This window comes from Patagioenas fasciata, chromosome 16 (assembly GCF_037038585.1).
Source record: "Patagioenas fasciata isolate bPatFas1 chromosome 16, bPatFas1.hap1, whole genome shotgun sequence".
Classification (NCBI taxonomy): Eukaryota; Metazoa; Chordata; class Aves; order Columbiformes; family Columbidae; genus Patagioenas; species Patagioenas fasciata.
Window position 1 is genome coordinate 6,248,108 of NC_092535.1, and position 18,353 is coordinate 6,266,460.

Genomic DNA, 18,353 nt, shown 5'->3' on the forward strand with positions numbered 1-18,353 from the left:
GCCGCGCTGCGGGGGTCAAGGCCCCACGCGTGGCACCAGGAAAGCGGCGTGGCCCCCGTGGGCAGCGCGTTCCCTGCCCGGCAGCGCCCGTTCCCGCTCCGCTCCGCTCTGACCCGCCGGGAACCGAGCCCCGGGGAGAGGCCGCTGGGGTGGGTGGAGGGGACGTGTCCGCGGTCGCACCGGTCTTCCCACGCTGCGGGGGGCCGAGCGCTGCAAGCCGCAGCTGGACTGCATGGGGGTTGTCCCGGGCCTGGGCTGTTTGGGCGACTGGGGCACCCCGAGAGCCCCGTGGACCAGCAGAGACGGGGGCCGTGAGCAGCATCCAGGGCGGGATGCTCTGGTCCCAGGGGATGCTCTGGATCCCGGGCGATGTTCAGGGTCCTGGTCAGCAGAGCCGTGCCCGGCTCGGGGTGCTGCTTCCTGGGGGCCGTGAGGGATGTGGGGACTCCTGGGGGTGCCCACGTGAGGGTGTAGGGGGCGCCGGGGCCACCGGGGTGCTCAGACCGGAGGCGCAGTGCATACCGGCAGTAGTGGAGCATCCCCGGGTGGGTACGGGAGGGCACGGGGAGATACCAGAGTGCCCACCCGGGGTACTGAGATGCTCGTGTGAAGGTTACTGGGGATACTGTGCTGCTCCGGTGAGGGCACCGAGAGCTCCCGGGGCGCCGTGGCGGCGGTACCGGGGCGTGCCGCCCTGCCATTCTCTCCAGCAACCCCTCTCCGGGCGTCTGCCATTGGTGGAGACGGATATTCCCCCCCGGCCCATGGCCAATGGGCCGGGGGGGGCGGTGCCTCCCATTGACAGAACCGGCACGGCGGTGTTTACCGGGGGCGGGGCGGCGGCGGCTATAAGAGCGGCACCGGGGGGCGTGCGGCTCCCGGGCTGCCCGCACCGCCCCCGCGCACCCCCGACCCGCCGCAGAGTCCTCGCACCGCACCCGACCGGAGCATCGGCCGACTCGACCGGGAAAACCTCTCCGGGGCGGTGCGGAGCATCCTCGCACCGGTACAGAGCATCACCCGGCCGGTGCGGAGCGTGCCCGTGCTGAACATCCCCGGGGCGGTGCGGAGCACCCCAGAGCGTCCCCAGACCGGCGCGGAACGTCCCCGAGCCGGTGCCGAACAGCCCCGAGCGTCCCCGAGCCTGTGCGGAGCGTCCCGGAGCGCCCCCGGATCGGACCGCTGTTGAACATCCCCGAATCGGAGACCGCCGGGCCGGCCCGGAGCCCCTCCGGAGCATCGCAGCGGCCGCCGCCCCGGCGGAGCCGCCCCCGCCGTGCGCTCCCGGTCCCCGGCGCGGCCCCCTGCGCCCCGCCCCGCCGCCGCCCGCTCGGCACAATGGGGGCGGCGCGGCGCGGCGCGTAGTGGCGGGCGGGGAGGCGGCGGGCGGGGAGGCGGAGGAGGCGGCGGCGGCGGCAGCGGCGGGGGGGTCCCGGGACCCGGCATGGTGCAGCGCGGCACGCGGGGCCGGGGCGCAGAGGCTCGGCGGGAGCCCTGTGCCTCGCTGCCCACCCGTGACACCGAGCCTGCCTGGTGCAAGACGCCGAGTGGGCACATCAAACGGCCCATGAACGCCTTCATGGTGTGGTCACAGCACGAGCGGCGCAAGATCATGGACCAGTGGCCCGACATGCATAACGCCGAGATCTCCAAGCGCCTGGGCCGGCGCTGGCAGCTCCTCCACGACTCCGAGAAGATCCCCTTTGTCAAGGAGGCCGAGCGCCTGCGCCTCAAGCACATGGCCGACTACCCCGACTACAAGTACCGGCCCCGGAAAAAGGGCAAGGTGGGCACTGGCACGGCCCGCCCGCGGCTCCCGGTGAAGATCAAACCCTCGGTGCTGGGCCGTGTCTCCGCTGGCCGCAGGCAGCCCACCAAGCCGCCCGCCAGCCCCGACACCCCACAGGAGCCCGCGCTGGAGGTGCCGGCTGAGGACAGCCCCATGGCGCCCGGCACCACCACCTGGCATGCAGCACCCACCGAGGAGCGTGGCACTGAGGAGCCCCCCGTGCCCCCCCTCCCTGCCGTCGCCTGTCCCGAGCCGAGGAGCTCCCCAGAGAGCGGGTCTCCCTCTCCCATGTCGGCCAGGTCCCCTCCCTCCTCCTTCAGCTCTTCCGATGAGGAGCTGGAGGAAGAGTTGCTGGGGGTTCTGCCCGCACGGGCTCCTGCCAGTGCCACCTGTGCTGCCCTGGACTGGTCCGTCTTCGACAAGGACCACGACCTGTTCCCGCGGGGAAGCTCCTCGCACTTCGAGTTCCCGGACTATTGCACGCCCGAGGTGACGGAGATGATAGCAGGGGACTGGCTCATGTCCAGCATCTCAGACTTGGTCTTTACCTACTGAGTCCCGCGCTCTGCAGGTAACGCTCTTCTTTTTTTTTTTCCACAATCAGGTCATAAAAAACAGAAAAAAACAGAACAAAAAAACAAAACCAACAAAAAAACCCGAAACCAGCTGTTTACATGCAGGAATCAGGTATTTTGCCTTGAAGCCGCTGGAAGGCAGAGCTCCCTGCTCACCCCATCCCCCTGGCACACACCCACTCCTCGTCTGTCTGTCTGGCCCTCGGGACACGTGGCTGGCTGCCGCGGTTATTTGGCCGTGAAATGCGAGTATCTAATGGGGTTTTTATTGTCAGCACCTGGCCCCTTCCCCCCCAGCCGTGGCTGCTCCGGCTGCTGCCCTGGGCAGCAGCAGCACCCATGTCAGCCCCAGCTCTCGGTGCCCGTCCCGCCCTCCCCGTTCCTTGGGAATGGCCGATTCCTTTTACCTTTTGGCTGCATTTAAAGCATGTCTTCAATTTTCTCCTCTCCCTTGTTGCAGCCCTTGGGGAGGGATCCTCTGCTGTGCTGCATCTAGGGGTGTCAGAGCCATGGGGAGCCCTCCCTGCCCAACACCCTGTTTCACAGGGGTCCCCAGCTTTGGGGGTTTGCTGTCCCACGGGGCTGGCTCTTTCCCTGTGCTTTCCCTGTGGCGCGCGCTGCCCGCCGCTGACTTTGGGAAGAGCAAAGTTGTGCGCACGTGATGCGCACGTGGATGCAGAGGCTGTGTTGTTCCTCTCGCCTGGCGGTTGTGCAGCGCCCACCGTGCCGCGGCGGAAGCCCATGCCTGGAGCCACCCCAAAACCCGCTGGGGGATGAGCCCTTCCCAGAGCAACGTGTCCCTGCTTTAGCCTTGGAGCCGGTGCCCATGTGGGACCTGCTCTGGGCTGGCCCTCTGTGGCTGGCAGAGCTGGGTCCTGCCATGCACGACTGCAGTGGGTGACGCTGCGGGGGTGACAGGGCCAGGCCGGGCAAGGATGCTGTGGGAAATCTGCCTTAGGCAACCACCCAGGCGGGGCTGAGAGCAGCAGCAACAGCCAATGCTCGCGGGTGCATGTGGTGTGGGCGATGCTCCAGCACGGTGCTGCTCCACGCTGCGCCAGGCCGTGCCCACTGATTCCGCCAGAAGCAGGGACATCCCGGCAGAGCACTGCCGAGGAGCTTCCCAGCACGGCGGGTCCTGTCGCAGCGGCTCCTCCAGCCGGGTTTTTCTTTGCTTTTCCTAATGGCTCCTTCCTCCACCGAGCTGCCTCCTCCCGCTGTCAGGAGCACGTGGCTGCAGTGCCGGGCAGCAGCAGCCACAGGGGCAGCACAGGGGTACGGCTGTGCTGGAGGGGACCAGCAGGGACTGCAGCCACCCTGAGCTGCTAGCCGTGGGGACATGGCTGTGGCAAGGAGCTCTACTGGACTCGGCTGGGACTGCTGCTTGCAACAGCCTCTGAGGTCCCCATGGCCCTGATTCTCCAGGGGCTCAGAGTCTGTGGGGACCCCTCTGAGCCTTCCTGGGCAGTGGGGTGCCAGGGGCAGTGGGGCACCCACTCCCTGGGGCTCTGCATCCCCATTTTGGGGCTGCCGGTTCCTCCAGTCGCAGGTTGCCCTGTGCCTGCCCGGTGCAGCAGGGCTGGACAGAGCTGTGACCGGGGAAGGTCTCCCTGCCACCGGGTCCTGGCACCTCCGGAGGGCTCAGAGAGGGGGACCTGCCTGGCCCCGCTGCCAGAGGTGCCATGGGCCTCAGCTCAGCATGGGGACAGGCACCGTGGTGCGGGGAGAGGTGTGTCCCCTGGCCATTAGCAGGGATGCTCAGTGTCCCCCAGCCCCGTCCTGGGTGGCCTCATGGTCCCCTTGAGGCACATCCCTGTTGCCAGCCATGGGTTGTAGATGTGTTGGTGTGTAGCGGTAGCTGCGTGTGTGTGTGTCGGCGTTGCCTTAGCCGCCGTGTTTCAGTAGCCCCGGTGTGGTGCCAGCCTGCGGAGCCAGGCGGGTGTCACGCATCAGACACATGTTCCCTGTATAGAGCGTGTCCCCGTCCCTGCCCCCCCGGCCCGTTCCCCACCGGACCCAACCCCACTCAAGGTGGAAAAGCCAAATAAGCACCGGGCCAGCCATGACACCAGCAGCCTGCTCCTGCCTCGCTGCCACCCCAGAGGGAACTCTGCTTTCCCACCCTGCGGGGAGCCTTGTGCCAGGAGCACCCCAAGCTCCCTCCCCTGCTTGAGCTGGATTTGGGGTTCCTGGGGTGTTCTGCGGCCCCGGGGCTCTCTGACATGCACAGATCTCACCCAGCACCTCGGTGCCTTCTCAGGGTGCACAGCCACCCTGTGCCATGGCTGGGAGCGCTTGGGAAATCTGCTGAGGCTGCCGGCTGCCTGCCCTCCGTCCCCATCCCCAGCCAAAGCCCCGAGTACCGGCAGGGCCTGAGGCCATGGTGAGGGTCTCGCATCACATGTGTGTGCTGTTGGTCCTGCAGCTCAGGGCACAGGGGTGGCCCAGGGTCCTCTGTGTCACCCATGGGCTGGGGTGCTCCCTCCATGGACTGTCAGGCGAAACGTTTCCTCAGGAGCAGGTTCTGGGTCAGCGCCAGAACCAGAGCCAGAGCCGGGGCCCCCCGCCCCGACCGCAAGCACAACACCATCCGCTTCATCCCCGTCCCCCCTCATCCCCCTCCTGCCCCCTCCTCGAGACTCGCTGGGTGTGTTTGTCGGGGGAGAACCGTTGTGGACAGTGGTGGATTTTCTGTGCCGTGTGGTTGTAGTGCTTAGAGACCCCCCCAGCGTGCGGCCCCCTCCTGCTGCGCCCCCACCTCCCCGCTGCCCCGTGCTGGCTGGCATGCGTGTGCGAGCGTGTGTGCGTGCGCGTGCGACATCCCGTCATCACTAGAGACAAAGCGAATAATAATAATAATAATAAATTAATAATAAAAATAAACCAAACCTCTCTCAGGAAGAAGCTGCCCCGGCGGCGGCCGAGCGGGCCGGGGGTCCCCGGATCTGGCGGGGCCGCGGTGCAGCCTGCGGACGGGCGCCAGCGCTCGGGGTCACCTTTGTAGTGTTGTGTTAGTGAAGGGTCCTGTATTTGGTGTCTTGGAGAAATAGGATTTAGCAAAGGGGCAGCCCCGGCTCCCGTCCCGTCCCAGGGGGTGCGACGTGGCCAGTGCCGGCTCTGCGGAAGCTCAGTTATTGGTTATTCTGACTGTTGTGACTATGGAATAAAGTGTGTTGGTCGCTGTCCATGGCTCTGGCTACTCCTGCGCCATCTCGTGCCTGCCCTCGGGATGGGGCATCCCCAGGGGGATGTGGGGCCCCTAAGGGAATATGGGGTTCCCAGGGGCCAACATCCAGCTCCCACCCTGGTCCATGGGCTATCACCGCAAACCTCTGCTCCCACACCAGCCCACGGGTTTCCTCACCGCCTGTCCCCTGGGGAGGGTTCATCATTGTCACCTGGTGCGGGCTGGATGTCCCCTGGGAGCAGCACTGCTGGGGGGCGTGTGTGTGCACATGTGTGTGGGTGTATCTCGTTGCATGTGTGTCAGCAGCTGCTGCGAGTGCACCCCCGTGTGTGTGTGTGTGCAGGCCGTACCCATGCGCACGGTCTGTGTGCGGTGGGGGGGGCGGTGCGTGGCGTGTGTGTGCACACACGTGTGCAGTGCACGCGTGTGCTCCGTGCCCCGTGCCGGTGCCGGCTCCTGCTCGGTGCACACGCAGCCCCGGCGGGTCCCCCCGGCTCGGCTCAGCCCGCGGGAACCGACGTCTGTGGGGGGTCGGGTCGCTAATCCGGCCCTGCAGGAGGGCCCGGGGGGGCCACGCGCCGCGTGCGTCACTCTTCCCCCGCCCCCCCCCCCCCCCCCCCCCCCCCGGCTGTTGCCACGGCAACAAGGGAGCCCGGAGCATACCCGGGTCCCGGCGCCCCCCCCGCCCTGCGCCCCGGGCGGTGCTGGGGACGGGGCCGTCCCCGAGGGGTGGACGTGTCCGGGGAGGCCTCTCCGGCACCGGGCTTTGTTCAGCGGCATCGAAAGGGACCCGGTCCCCTCCGCCCTCCTCCGGGATGTCATTTACCCCTCATCCCTCCGCCCTGCACACCCCCCCAGGCTGCAGGGCAGCTCCCATGGCAACGCCCCATCCCTGGGCAGGCGGTCCGAGAGACGCGGTGGCCCTGTCCCCTCAATGTGGTGGCCGTGTCCCTGTGTTCCCGCAAGGCAGCGGCCCCGCATCCCCCCTCCCCGCCCCCGCCCCTCCTTCCCCAGCGCCGGCGATTGGGTAGCTGCGGGTGGCCTGATGTGGGGCCCGATCCTGCCAGCGCGGCGGGGAGGGGGAAGTGGGGGGGTTGTGCCGAGGCTGGATCCGGCCCAGGACGGGCAGGTCCCCGAGTGCAGGGGGGTCCCTTCCTCCGTCCCGTGTGGCAGCTCCACGGGACAAGGGCAGCGATGCTCTGGTCAACCCGAGGACGTGGCCTTGGCCTCGCTGGCCCGGCTGAGTCCTAGTGGCCGAGACAGAGCCCTGCAGGGAGGGGCAGCTCTCGGGGTCCCTCCTGGCTCTCCCCAAAACAGGCAATGGCCCTTGCATAGGGATGCATCCAGTGACCCATCCGTGCACTTTGGGACAAGAACAGGAGCCGGCCCAGCCCTACGGGTGCTACAGTTGCGGAGGGCGGTGGGCTGGGGGGTCCTGCTGCCATCCCCATCGTCTCCCAGAAACCTGGCACACACTGGCATGTCCACATGCTGTCTCTTGCAGCAGCAGGACCAGACCACGCCACGGCTGAGCTGGTGGCATTGGCAGCCCCTCCAGTGACCCTGGCCACGTTTGGGCACAGGGCGCCCATCCTGCTGGGTGCTGTGGGGTAGCTGCCCCCTCGGCCAGGGACCAGGGTGGAAGGAAGGGGCTGCAGGAGCCCCAGGACAGCCCTGAGCCAGTGAGGCCAAAGCCCCCACACCCCCAGCCCCGTGTGCCGACGCCAGCGGCTCTGGCTGCATGTCCTGATGGAAGCATGGGACAGAGGCCGCTCCTGCCCTGCCGCACACAGCTCCACCGTGGCCAAGACCAGCTCCCAAAACAGGCACCCTCTGCTCTCCAGCATGGGCAATGCGGGCAGCCACTCCCTGAGGACAGGGAGGAAGACCTGCACAGGTAAGTGCCCGGAGGTGCTGGTGAGCAGGCGAGGAAGAGGAGGGCTCCAGGGCCCCACAGCCCCAGGCCTCTGCGTGCCTGTTCCTCCCAAAGGGCTGCAAGCACTACTAAGTTGCTCACAGAGAAGCAGCCCCAGGGAACTAAAATCAGCCCCAGGATGATCCAGTAACCACGGCGGCCGACTTGTGTCACTGAGCAAAGCCCGTTCCCAGCCCAGGGACAGTGGCTGCTGTGTCACCATGGCTCAGCAGAGTGTGCCTGGCTGCTGGAGATGGCATGGGCGAAGAGGTGACGGCTGTGTCCCCAATGCCGGGCACCATGCCCTGGCTGTGCCTGGGACCTCCACCCACAGCTGGACACCTGGCCCGGGGTGCAAAAGGGGGGGTCGAGCTATTTCCAGCCCCAGTGGTGGGGGATGCCATGGAGTGGGGGACACCCTGGAGAGCCACAGCACGTGCAGGACCTGGCACTGACCCAAAGGCAAATGGAAGGAGAATGGTAACCAGGCTGGGAAGTGCTGTTTTGCTCTGCTCTGGCTGCTCTTCCCACAGGGATGCTGGGCACGAGGCCACATGGGTTGGTGACCACAGCGGACATGCCAGCGCCAGGCCCTGGGTGCCACAAGAGCAGCTCTGGCACCCCCATCCCCACACCACGCCCTGCTGGCACAGGGCGGGGAAGGAAATGGGTTTAGTAAGTGTTTATTTTACAGCTATAGGGTTTGTACAAATCTGCATTTACACGGGTACATACAAGTCTTTGTGCAGAGGAACTGAAGCACCCGAGCAACCATCTCCTCCCAGGCCCTTCCTCTCCTTGGGGACAACACAGGAACTAAAGTGCATCATGGCCAGAGAGCGGGGAGAGTGCAGCGGCTTCCCCAGGGGAGCTCCAGCCATCCCCTCCTTTGGGGCAGTGGGGAGTGCACAGAGGGGTCCGGGGTCGCCTGGCAGCACCCCTGGGTCACCACAAACTCTCCTGCACCACGAGTTTTAAAGTGCAAAGTCACCCAGCACTCGGCACTGCAGCGGCCAGGGGGCTGGAGGCCAGGAACAGGCTCTGCCATGGGTCACGCTGGGCGAGGAGACCCCCAAGCAGCCCTCAGCTCGCACCACCCTGCCTCTGCGAACACAGATCCACCCGCTCCAGCTCTCAGCCTGCAGAGGGAACCGAAACAGGTCCGGCGTGACAACTTTCTGCACCCCACCCCCAGCCAGCCCAGCACAGCCCCCCAAAACCGAGGGCCCACAAGGCAGCCCAGAATTTACACAGAAATGGTTATGAACCAACAGGCAGGGGTTTGGGACAGGAGGGTGCTGAGCTTTGCACGGCACGAATTTTCTTCTCTATCCAGAAATCTGTAACTCTTCAGCTAACACCCGGTTTTCAGGTGTGCAGCCCCTGGGCACGGCACAGGCGGCTTTGGGCACAATGCAGCAGGGGGGAGCCAGGGGGGCTGTAGGGATGGGTAAGGGCACTTGCGGGAGATTTAGCAGGTCGGGGAGAGGTAGAGGCATCGAGTGTCTATTGGCTTAGTCTCAGTGGGACACTGAGTTGTCCAGAAGGATTTGCTGCTTAGCCTGGGGGTGAGGGAGCATTGTGACTGTCACTGGCAGGGAAATGGGAGCTATGCCAGGGGTGGGGGGGCCTTTCTGGAAAACTCCCTCACTCGTGTTATTCTGAGGGGCAACACTGAAGTTTGATCAGTTCGTGGGGGAGATTTAAGACAGACTTCCAAGCGCAAAGACTTCTGGCATGTGCAAAGTGTTTTGCAAGGCGGAAAAAGCCTTTCCCCACATTCGAGCCCGTTTCCAGAGCCATAAGAAAAGTCTGCAACTAGTGTTTACAGTGTCACTAACTCTTGTGGTGACGCAATCTGGCACATGACAGCACGTACCTCGGGCAGGGCAAGTGACACTTGTCTCTCACCACGCTGATCTGCGATACAACCGCGGTACTGCCCAGGATGGAGCCAGAGAGCTCCGCTCCCCCAGGGCTGGCTACTGCCCCCTGCCCTTCTGTGACCGGGGCAGACTGCAAAGGTGAGGAAGCAAAGGAGCTGGGGAGTATTACACGCTTGTGGAAGGGTGGGAGCACCGGTGGAGATGAATGCCAAGGTGGGTGTGCTGGGAGCGATGCAGAGACAGAGGATCTGCCCTCGCTCACACTAATTACCCCAACAGAGAACGCGGGATCATTTCAGCAGAGCCCACACATGGCTCTCCGTTCACACGGTCACCTGTGCTCGCCTGGAGAGCTCGACTGATCCGTACTCCTGTTCCTCACGAGACAGTGGCAGCACCCGTCTGCTCACCCCGGCACTGGGAGGAGAGAACACGGTGAGCGCTGGTGCGGGGAACAATCCTGCTGGGCTGCTTCCCGTCAGTCTCTGTCACAAAGGCCCAAAGCGTCACAGGACGCAGTAAGAATAAAAAATAATCTTCAGACAGGTTGTTTCTGGACATGTCCTTTCAGCAAACATCAGCCCTTCGTGCCAGGGGAAGCCGCGGTTACAGGGACGGCCCTTCCTCTGGCTTCAGGGGAAAATCTGCAGCTCGAACTTGGGGGCCCACTCCAGCGCGCTCTTCACCACGGCCAGGGCAGCCGCCCCCAGCGCCACCGTCAGCCCCATCACCGCCAGCTTGACAAAGCGGTTGGTCCTTGGCTTTGTCAAGATGGATTTTGTCCGCTCCTCCCCTCGGAGCCGCTCCCTGAAGCGCTGCCTCAACACAGTGTCTGGTCTCTGCTGCACTGATGCCAACTCAAAGTCCTTAAAAGTGGAAGCCGCAGTTCTACAAGAGAAGAAAGGGGTGAAGGAGCACTCACGGCTTGCCTTTGGGACCAGCCTCCCGCCAGGGAGAAAGATCTTTGCAAGGACATGGGGAGCAGGTGGACAGCCCCGCACTCACCGTTCTGCCTGCTGCTGAGCCGCCTCCCGGGCCAGTTCGGATGGGGGAAACTGGACGAAAAGGTCCCCAGCTCTGCTGATCAGAGTCTCGTATGGAAGGTCCTGCGGGATTTGGGACAGGAGGTGGTGGACAGAGGCCATGTCACACTCGCAGTCCAGAACTTCCTGCTCGCGGTACAGCACAATCTGCAGAGAGGAACGAGAGCACTGAGGACAGCCGGGGACGTGGGGACGACTCCTTGTCACTCGCTTCAGAGCCAGAAGAGAAAGACACTTTGCTTCCAGCTGGAAGACCTGCCCTTCCCCAAAGGGACACACTGCAGTGGAGCAGAAGATAAAAGCCAAACCCTGCCCAAGACTCTGAGGCCGTGGAAAGCCCCTTCCTGGGTAGTTCCACCCACCTTCTGAGCCGAGGCTGCTGCTGGCAGGTCTGAGATGTGGGCAGAACCTCAGCAGGGCCTGACTCCACAACCTGCCCTCAAGCAGGGGTTTGTGTGGAGCCCCCTCAGGAGAAAGGGAGATGGATACACGGCACGGGGTGCTCCCCAGCCAGATGGGCTCCCCAACACCCGCACAAGTGCCCAGCAGTGGGACCAGCATGTGAAAGCACAGCCAGTCCCCCCCTGCAGCCCCCAACCACCAGCATCGTGCGACAGTTCAGTTAACCCACTTGTCACTGGCCAGTACCTACCACAGCAGCAAAATAAATGGGCATCAGGGGATGGCAAGCCAGGAAGAAGTCATATAATCGCACAACGTGCCTGAAGTCAGACAGAACGTGCCCAAACCAGGTGATGAGCCAGCTGAGAGCAAAGATGGTTCCCACCTCCGCACTGCGCAGAGAGAAAGGGCAGTTAGAGCAGCTGCTGCTGGCAGCAGGGAAGCAGCGCTGAACCCCAGGGCAAAGTACCACTCGTCTCACGGCCAGCACGGTCCACAGTAGAAGTCCCAACGGTCCCTGCAGGAGAACCTGAATGTGTGACATAGCCTGTCACCGGCTGGCACGCTGGACACTTGCAGTCCTGCAGCACAGTTAGCTGTTCAGACTCCTTCCCAGCCCAAAAGCTCACTCACTTCTGGGAGTCTGTGACCAAGCTGGGTACCCAGAGACATCCTGGTCACACAAGGCAACAGAGACACTTGCACAGAAAGCACCCTCTCACTTCCCTTCCTGCTGCTGCGTTAAGCTGCCCAGGCTCCACAACCTGGGAACTATCCCCAGAACGAGCGCCAGACTACGGCAAGGTGACACTAGCTAAAAACTGGGCATGGGAAGTGGTTGTGGCACCTGTGTGTGACACCATCCACAAAGACCCAGCCTTTCCAGAATGGACTGTAGAGCACCAGGGTGACAACGACACCATGGAAAACCCCTCGAGACGGACAGCACGGGTCTGGGTCTGCTCAGAAGCAGAGTGCCACATGGCTTTGGACTGTCACCATCGGCTGTTGACTCACTCTGAGGAAGCCATTGTGGCGCTGGGGACATGCTGGTGCCAATGGCCCTATGAACAGTGACACGAGACTGACAGGGCAGAGTGGGGAGGCTCTGAGGGAACGTCTGCGTACCTCTGCATGAAGTCGTGCACCTCAGGGTTCACTTGGTCTATGATGGGCATCAGGTAATTTAAAATGTGCTTGGTATTGTCCATCGTTGGGTCCATGAAATCCCTGAGGAAAGATTCAAAGGAAGTTCCATCAAGCAACCACATCGGTGAGCTCTCTCTCCAGAGAGGCAGCCAGAAGGTAAATAAATGTCCTTGCAATAACGAGCTTTGCTGGCAGGGTGGCCCCAGCCCCAGACACGCGCTGGTGTCAGCTGATATGTCTTATTTCCCTGCAGCACACGAGTGAACTGTAAAGCCTTTCCAGCACCCAAAATCTAACTCCCCACCTGGGAGAGGAGGGAGAATCCCTCCAAACCAGTCTGCAGCTGAGGGGCTGTTTTCATTTCAGCGCACAAACAGGAGAGACACTTGACGTGGGGGCTCAGGACACCAGCTGTACAGACCCCCGCAATGTGCCAAACTGCCCAGGGCTACATAAGGTGAGCGTGAGGCCCCAGGGGCTGTAGGCCCCATCAGGAGACATGGCCAGAGATCTATGAATAACATACGCACGTTGGCTTTTTCACCTTCAAGAGATACTACAAATTAACTGTCAGCCTTCAACTAATTCTTCCTCAGAGCACAGCTCCCTGCAAAGCCATGTGCCACTGTGTGGTCACACTGTCCCCTCTGGGCAGGCACACAACAGGCAGCTGTGACCTGTGGCTCTGCCTCCTCAGTCACCTCCACTGGTACTGGTGTCCCCACAGCCTGGGGACATACAAGTGGCTCCTCTCCTCCAGCCCAGCCCGCCAGGTACCTGAGATGATGTGTGGAGAGCTTTTCCACCAGCGCCGTGGCCAGTCTGTCCCCCACCACCAGCAGGAAGGTGACCACGATGTCGTGGTAGCCCTGGTAGTAGTGCAGCTGGGGGTTGCGCTTGAGGACGTGGAGGATGATATCGATGAGCTCCTCCTGCAGCCCTTCCCTCTGGTCATCCGGCATCCCTGCGGGGACAGGTGACAGTGGGACGGGCTGTGTGACCCACCAGCTCCTGCCACGGGAGTGTGGCTGCGGTGTGCGAGGAGGGGACCTGTGCATTTACCAACCCTGACTCCAAGGGATATGGTGCAAAGGGGAGGGAGACAAAACCAGCAGAAAAAAAATATCCCAAGCCCTAAATCCTGCCCCTCAAAACTCAGACGGTCCAGGGGAAGCGGCCAGTTAGTTGTTAAGGTTGGTTAATATTTGGAGCTGCATTGGTCCCACCTGCGAGGAAATCGACGTGGAGGACGGGAACAGTGTTTGCTGATGTTTGTACAGCGCAGCAAAGAGCGAACTGCGCTGCACATCCAGCACTGCTAAGGACATTTTCGGCATTTTTAATTTCCCAGGGGTTCCAGAAAAAATTAGACAGGACTCATTTTCACAGAAACTGTGCCAACTGCATCAGATTGTGAGGCCTCCATCGCCACAACTCAGTATCAGTCCCCTGCTAACAACATGTGTTTAGGGACAGGATGTCACAGGAAAAACATTGTTCCTGCCCCACACAGCTGCAGCCAGGTTCTGGCAGTCCTTGTCAGCAGAGAAAATGCCCAAAGGCCAAGCAGAACGTCCCAGAGGAGATGCTGCAATGACAAAACTCTCCTTTTCCCCCGCTTCACTGGTGTGTCTAAAAATAGGCAGGAGGCTGCCATTCAAGGGCAAAAAAATCCGTAGAGGCAGGCCCTTCAGGAATGAGGGTTGTACACGGTATCTGCGCTCGGAAGAGTCAGAGTGAATCAACTGTTTACGCAAAATAAAGACAGCAAAAGAGGGAAGCAGATTCCGGCCGGAGTTAAACAGCTGCTGGATTAAATGTTTTATAAATAGCACAACAAGGCACCAGCCACCCATCAGAACTAAACAACTGCAAAACCATTTTGCTTCTAAAGGTTCAGAATTCACTTAAAAACGGGTGCATGAACCTGATTTTGACACCTGTTTTACACCAGAATTTGTTGTAGCCAGTGACGATGCTGCCAGACACACCCCTGAGCCAGAACATGGCCTAAAATAATCGGAAGCAAATGGTACATTTCTCAAGCCTCCATCTGCCCTAATCTTACCCTGGTCACAACAGGCGAAGGACACGCAGGATCCGGGTCTCTCTGCACTAAAACTCGTGGACAGTCCAGGGCTGCCGGCACAGGGGCTCAAAGGGAAGGGGGGAGCACAACCACAGCAAAAACGTATAGCACGGCTGAAGGAAACTGATAGCGGGAAAACAGCTCCACTGTGTGAAGAAGTGGCTGTGAGCTCACAAGAAAAAGGTTTTCTAGAAGTCCAGAACGAGTGTCACACACTGCAACCTCAGGCGAGGTGTGAACCAGGACTTGCCCCACGGCGCGGAGTGGGAGGAGAATCCCCTGAATCCCCTCTCACCTGGCGGGAAGCGGCGCAGGGATCGCCGCACATCCAGGAGCACTTGCTGGTAATCTTTATTGTCCTCGCGCAGCTCCTTTCCTGCCGAGAGAAAGAGGAAGGTGATTCACAGTGAGCGTGCAAAGGCACTGGGCAGAGCTGGGAGAAACCCCGAAGCAGGGACGAGGAGGTGGCTGTAGCACAGATACCACCTCAGCAAACAGACCCTTTCTCTGTGTCACATACCAGCCCCTGTCCCCTCACTTTTGCTGACACTAAAGGCATGTTGGCGCAAGGAAACGAGACTGTTGTTTCTTTAAACAAATGTTAAAACGCTTAAACTGACACCACTCCCAGTGTTTCTGAAAACATCTTTGCGCTACAATTTTCACATGGAATTCAAAGCATGCTCAGCAGCAGCAAAGGACAATAGGCTGTGGATCCCACAAATAATGGCTTATTAAATAGAAATAATTCATAAGAAAACCCCACCGCAGGTAGCTAAGATCATTCAAACAGAAAAGAAAATAATTTGCGGGCACACAGAACTTCCAGCAGCTCTGGCCACTTAACACCACCCAGCTCCTGACGGACGGGGGATGCACACTGCTGAATGGAACAACATCTGTCCTGGTGACAGTGACTGTAACGGTTACAGGACTTGGAGCTCCTGCATTACTGAGGCTTAAAACCCACACAGGCACCTCAGCAGGAAGGTCATTTTCTGCTTCTGCTCTGACCAAACACCGTGTGCTTCATGCCACAAACTGCTTCACCTGTGCCTGGAAGAGGCACCTCAGAAGTATTTCGGCCAAGTAAAAGTTTAGGAAGTTGCGCATTTCCAAATCTGGCACTTATGTGCAACACCGTGCATGAAGCTACAGCGTTCACACTGCAGCGCAAGTCCCTACTGCACATGAGCTTGGGGGAAGCGCAGCAGCGCAGAGGGGAACAAGCGGGTCAGAGAGCACGCTGCCACCTCGGCAACCCTCCCTCCAGCACACAGAGATCACTGAGCCCTTGGTCACAGCACCCGAATCCAGGCGGGTTTGTACCTGGAGGAGGGGGCAGGTCGTCCGTGTTGACACTCAGCAACTTCGGCCACACTTTGCAGCGAATCTCATCCGTCAGGAGCCCCCCCTCGCTGATCGCCATCCGCCGGAGCGCGGCCACGTCGATGGGGTCGCTGTTCAGAGCCTGATAAATTTCCGCCACTTTTCTTTTTTTCTTAGAATCAAAGTCTGTGAGAAAATCACCAAGAGACATGCTGACAGGCAAGGCCAGCACACGGGGGCAGCAACTCAGATTGGGGAGGGGGGAAGAATCCGGTCACAGCAAAGCCACATGCACAGGAAAGAGCCGACACGGGACAGATGGTGCACACCCACCAGGACAGACCAGGGACTGCCCCAGTGGGTCACCCGCCAGCTGCCTGTCCCCATCCCCACAGGCTTGGCATCCGGGGTGCCCCAGCGCTTCCCTCCCACCCCCACTGCTCCTGCGGCCCTCAGCCCTCAGTTCCCACCCCCAGCTCAGGCTCTGGCCAGCACCGTTCAGAGCCCTCGTCCTGCAACTGGTTTACTCTCTGACGCAGCCACCAGCTCAGGTGTCAAGTGTCTCATCAGAGCAGGACTCACTGTTCCCACCAGCTCCCAGGCTAAGAGTGGCTCCGGGACACAGCCGTCCCAGGGAGAAATCTGAGCATTTCCACCAACAGCAACAGCCACAAGAAAGGACATAATTACACCGGAGTTAACGAATCACAAACATATTGACTTCTCTCCCAACAAACACAATCTTGCCAGCTGTTAGTACACACGCAGCTCACAGTACTGAACAAATATCTCTGTTTTGTGGAGCGCCTGAACCCTGAGGCAGGTGGGAAGGGAATAACACTCAGAGCACACGGTGCTCTGGTTTCAGATGGGTTAAACGTACTTACAGGAGACCAGAACACTTCCCCGGGAGTTGCCAAGAGACACTATTTCACACTGCATCGCAGTATTTGTCACCTCTGCCTCACATGAGGAAGGAGAGAGGCAGCTGAGCAGCACCCGATACCCCACACCAGAGGAGTTTCCACTACGGAGACTTTGCGGAGCAGCCACAGGGCTGGAGTGCAGGATAAGGCCACAAACACCACCTTTAGGTAAAGGCTTTTCCAACAGATCCAACTACCCCTGGGAGCCAAACAGGATTTGCTTGATAACGGATGTGTCCGAACAGGATTTGGGGTGGGAGGAATTCAAAGGATCCGGATGGAGGAACAGCCTCAAGGCCCCACCCTCCCAGCAGTGGCTGGGGGAGGGCGTCCGCTGCCCACGTGGCACCTCCGGTGTTCCCTCCCTGCTCCTGGGACACCGCGTGACGCCGGGCTGGAAGTGCCGCTTTTCAAGGTGCTGGAACAGGATGGCAGCTGCTCAGACACACGAACACTGAGTAGGCCAAGAGGTGGATGCCATCCCTTCTCAAAAGTACCCTTTACAAACACTTTTGGGATGAAAATAAGATGCAACAGCCTAGGACAAACCTCCAACTCCCTTCCAAACATGGAGTTCCTGGTAACGTTACACCAAACGCTCACCCAGTGACCACAACTTCCTTTTATTTCCCTTCCTGCAAGCAGATGTGTGTGCACAGGAGCAGAAACCAGCTCCAGTCCGCTGGCTGTTCCTACCCTTGCAACACACAGACACCTGCTGGCACCTCCAGGAGCCCTGGGAAGGAGAGAAAATTCCTGTTCACACGCAAAGAACTTCAAGAGTAGCATGAAGAAAGGACCAGGTCTTGCTGGTTCCTCTTCTGAGATTTACTGGTAAATACCCCAACATTTACCCTGTTCGAATGTACAGCAAACAGTAGCTGCAAGTAACACAAAATAAGGTATTTCAAAGGCTTTTCTGTGCGCTCACAAAACCTCAACTCGCAGGTGAAGTTGCACTTTGAAGGAGAAACAGGATCTCAGAGCGCAGGGGCTCATCGCACCCAACGCCAAGTGTCCCAGCACAAAGGGCCACTGCACCGGCCAGAGGGTCTGTATCCCCTCCAGCGCCCGGAAGGGCTCTCGCTGCTGAGCACCCGTGCACAGCAAGGCCGGGCCAGCCCCGGGGCTGCAGCGGAGCCACCCCGGTTACCGCCGCGGTGGGCGGCCGGGAGAAGCGAAGCCCGCAGAGCTCAAGGGCCTCGAGCCGGGCAGCAGCCAAAGCGCAGCTGCTCCTCGCGGCCTGGAGAGGGAGGCCGGGAGGGCCCGAGGGGGGTTACACAGCCGCGGGGGGGTTGAGCCCGAGCGGAGGGTTCGGGCCCCCGGGACCCCCCGGGCTCGTCCCCACCGGGCGGCTCCGAGCGCAGCGCCGAGCCCCGCCCCGCCGCTAGGGGGCGCCGCCGTGCCTGCAGGGGGCGCTCCAGCCCCCGGCTGCCTCAGAGGACCCGGCGCCCCCCGCCCGCTCGCCCGCCAGGCCCGGCCCAGCCCGTACCGTGGCCGCCGACACCGTTGCACGGCGGGCTCCGCCGGGCCATGTTCCCAGGCGCTGCGGCGCATTCCGAGCCGGAAACCGGACCGGACCAGGCTGGGGCTCCGCGCTCCCCGCGCCGCCCGGTCCTGTTCCGCCCCCGCCCGTTCCCCCCGCCCTTCCGCCGCGGGCGCGCGGGCAGTACGTCACGGCGCCCCATTGCGCAGGCGCAGCTCCGGGAGGCGGATCACGTGTGCAGCAGGGGGTGGGGCGCGGGCGCGCATGCGCAGAGGGGAGCGTGCCGCACGTGTCCGCCCTCAGCGCAGGGTCACGGCGCCGGGACGTTTATTTGCAGGTTTTTATTTAAAAAAACAACCCACACCGCCACAGCACTGCGGCTTCCCGGGGCGGACAACGCGTCCAGCAGCGCCGCTCCCACCCCCGTTAACGAGCACCCATAAAGAGACACCCCGGGGTTTATTTCATAGCCCAGAGCAGCAGCTGCGCTGAGAATTTACACCTCCTGCTTCGCACCGGGGCTTGTCACACCCTGAAAGGTCCCTCTGTGCACAGGCTGTCCTGCTGCCTTGTGCAA

General features: G+C 61.6%; 2 protein-coding genes across 3 annotated transcripts; one reads left to right on the forward strand and one right to left on the reverse strand.

Annotated features, from left to right (window-relative positions):
- The first annotated feature begins 1,444 nt into the window (after positions 1-1,444).
- Positions 1,445-5,547, forward strand: SOX12 (SRY-box transcription factor 12). Its single transcript, XM_065849608.2, has one exon. It carries the CDS (start codon positions 1,445-1,447, stop codon positions 2,342-2,344), a length of 900 nt encoding a protein of 299 aa, XP_065705680.1. The 3' UTR covers positions 2,345-5,547.
- Positions 5,548-8,133: 2,586 nt separating this feature from the next.
- Positions 8,134-18,003, reverse strand: TBC1D20 (TBC1 domain family member 20). 2 transcript variants are annotated; one of them, XM_065850135.2, is made up of 8 exons: positions 17,783-18,003; positions 15,365-15,550; positions 14,331-14,411; positions 12,724-12,910; positions 11,926-12,027; positions 11,048-11,189; positions 10,358-10,542; positions 8,134-10,240 (listed from the first exon to the last, which is right to left on the reverse strand). In XM_065850135.2, the coding sequence occupies exons 1-8, from the start codon at positions 17,976-17,978 to the stop codon at positions 9,985-9,987; spliced, it is 1,335 nt and encodes a 444-aa protein (XP_065706207.1). In that variant the 5' UTR covers positions 17,979-18,003; the 3' UTR covers positions 8,134-9,984. The 2 variants fall into 2 exon arrangements, with proteins under 2 accessions (XP_065706207.1, XP_065706208.1); XM_065850136.2 differs by lacking the exon at positions 17,783-18,003 and adding an exon at positions 16,252-16,768.
- Positions 18,004-18,353: the final 350 nt, after the last annotated feature.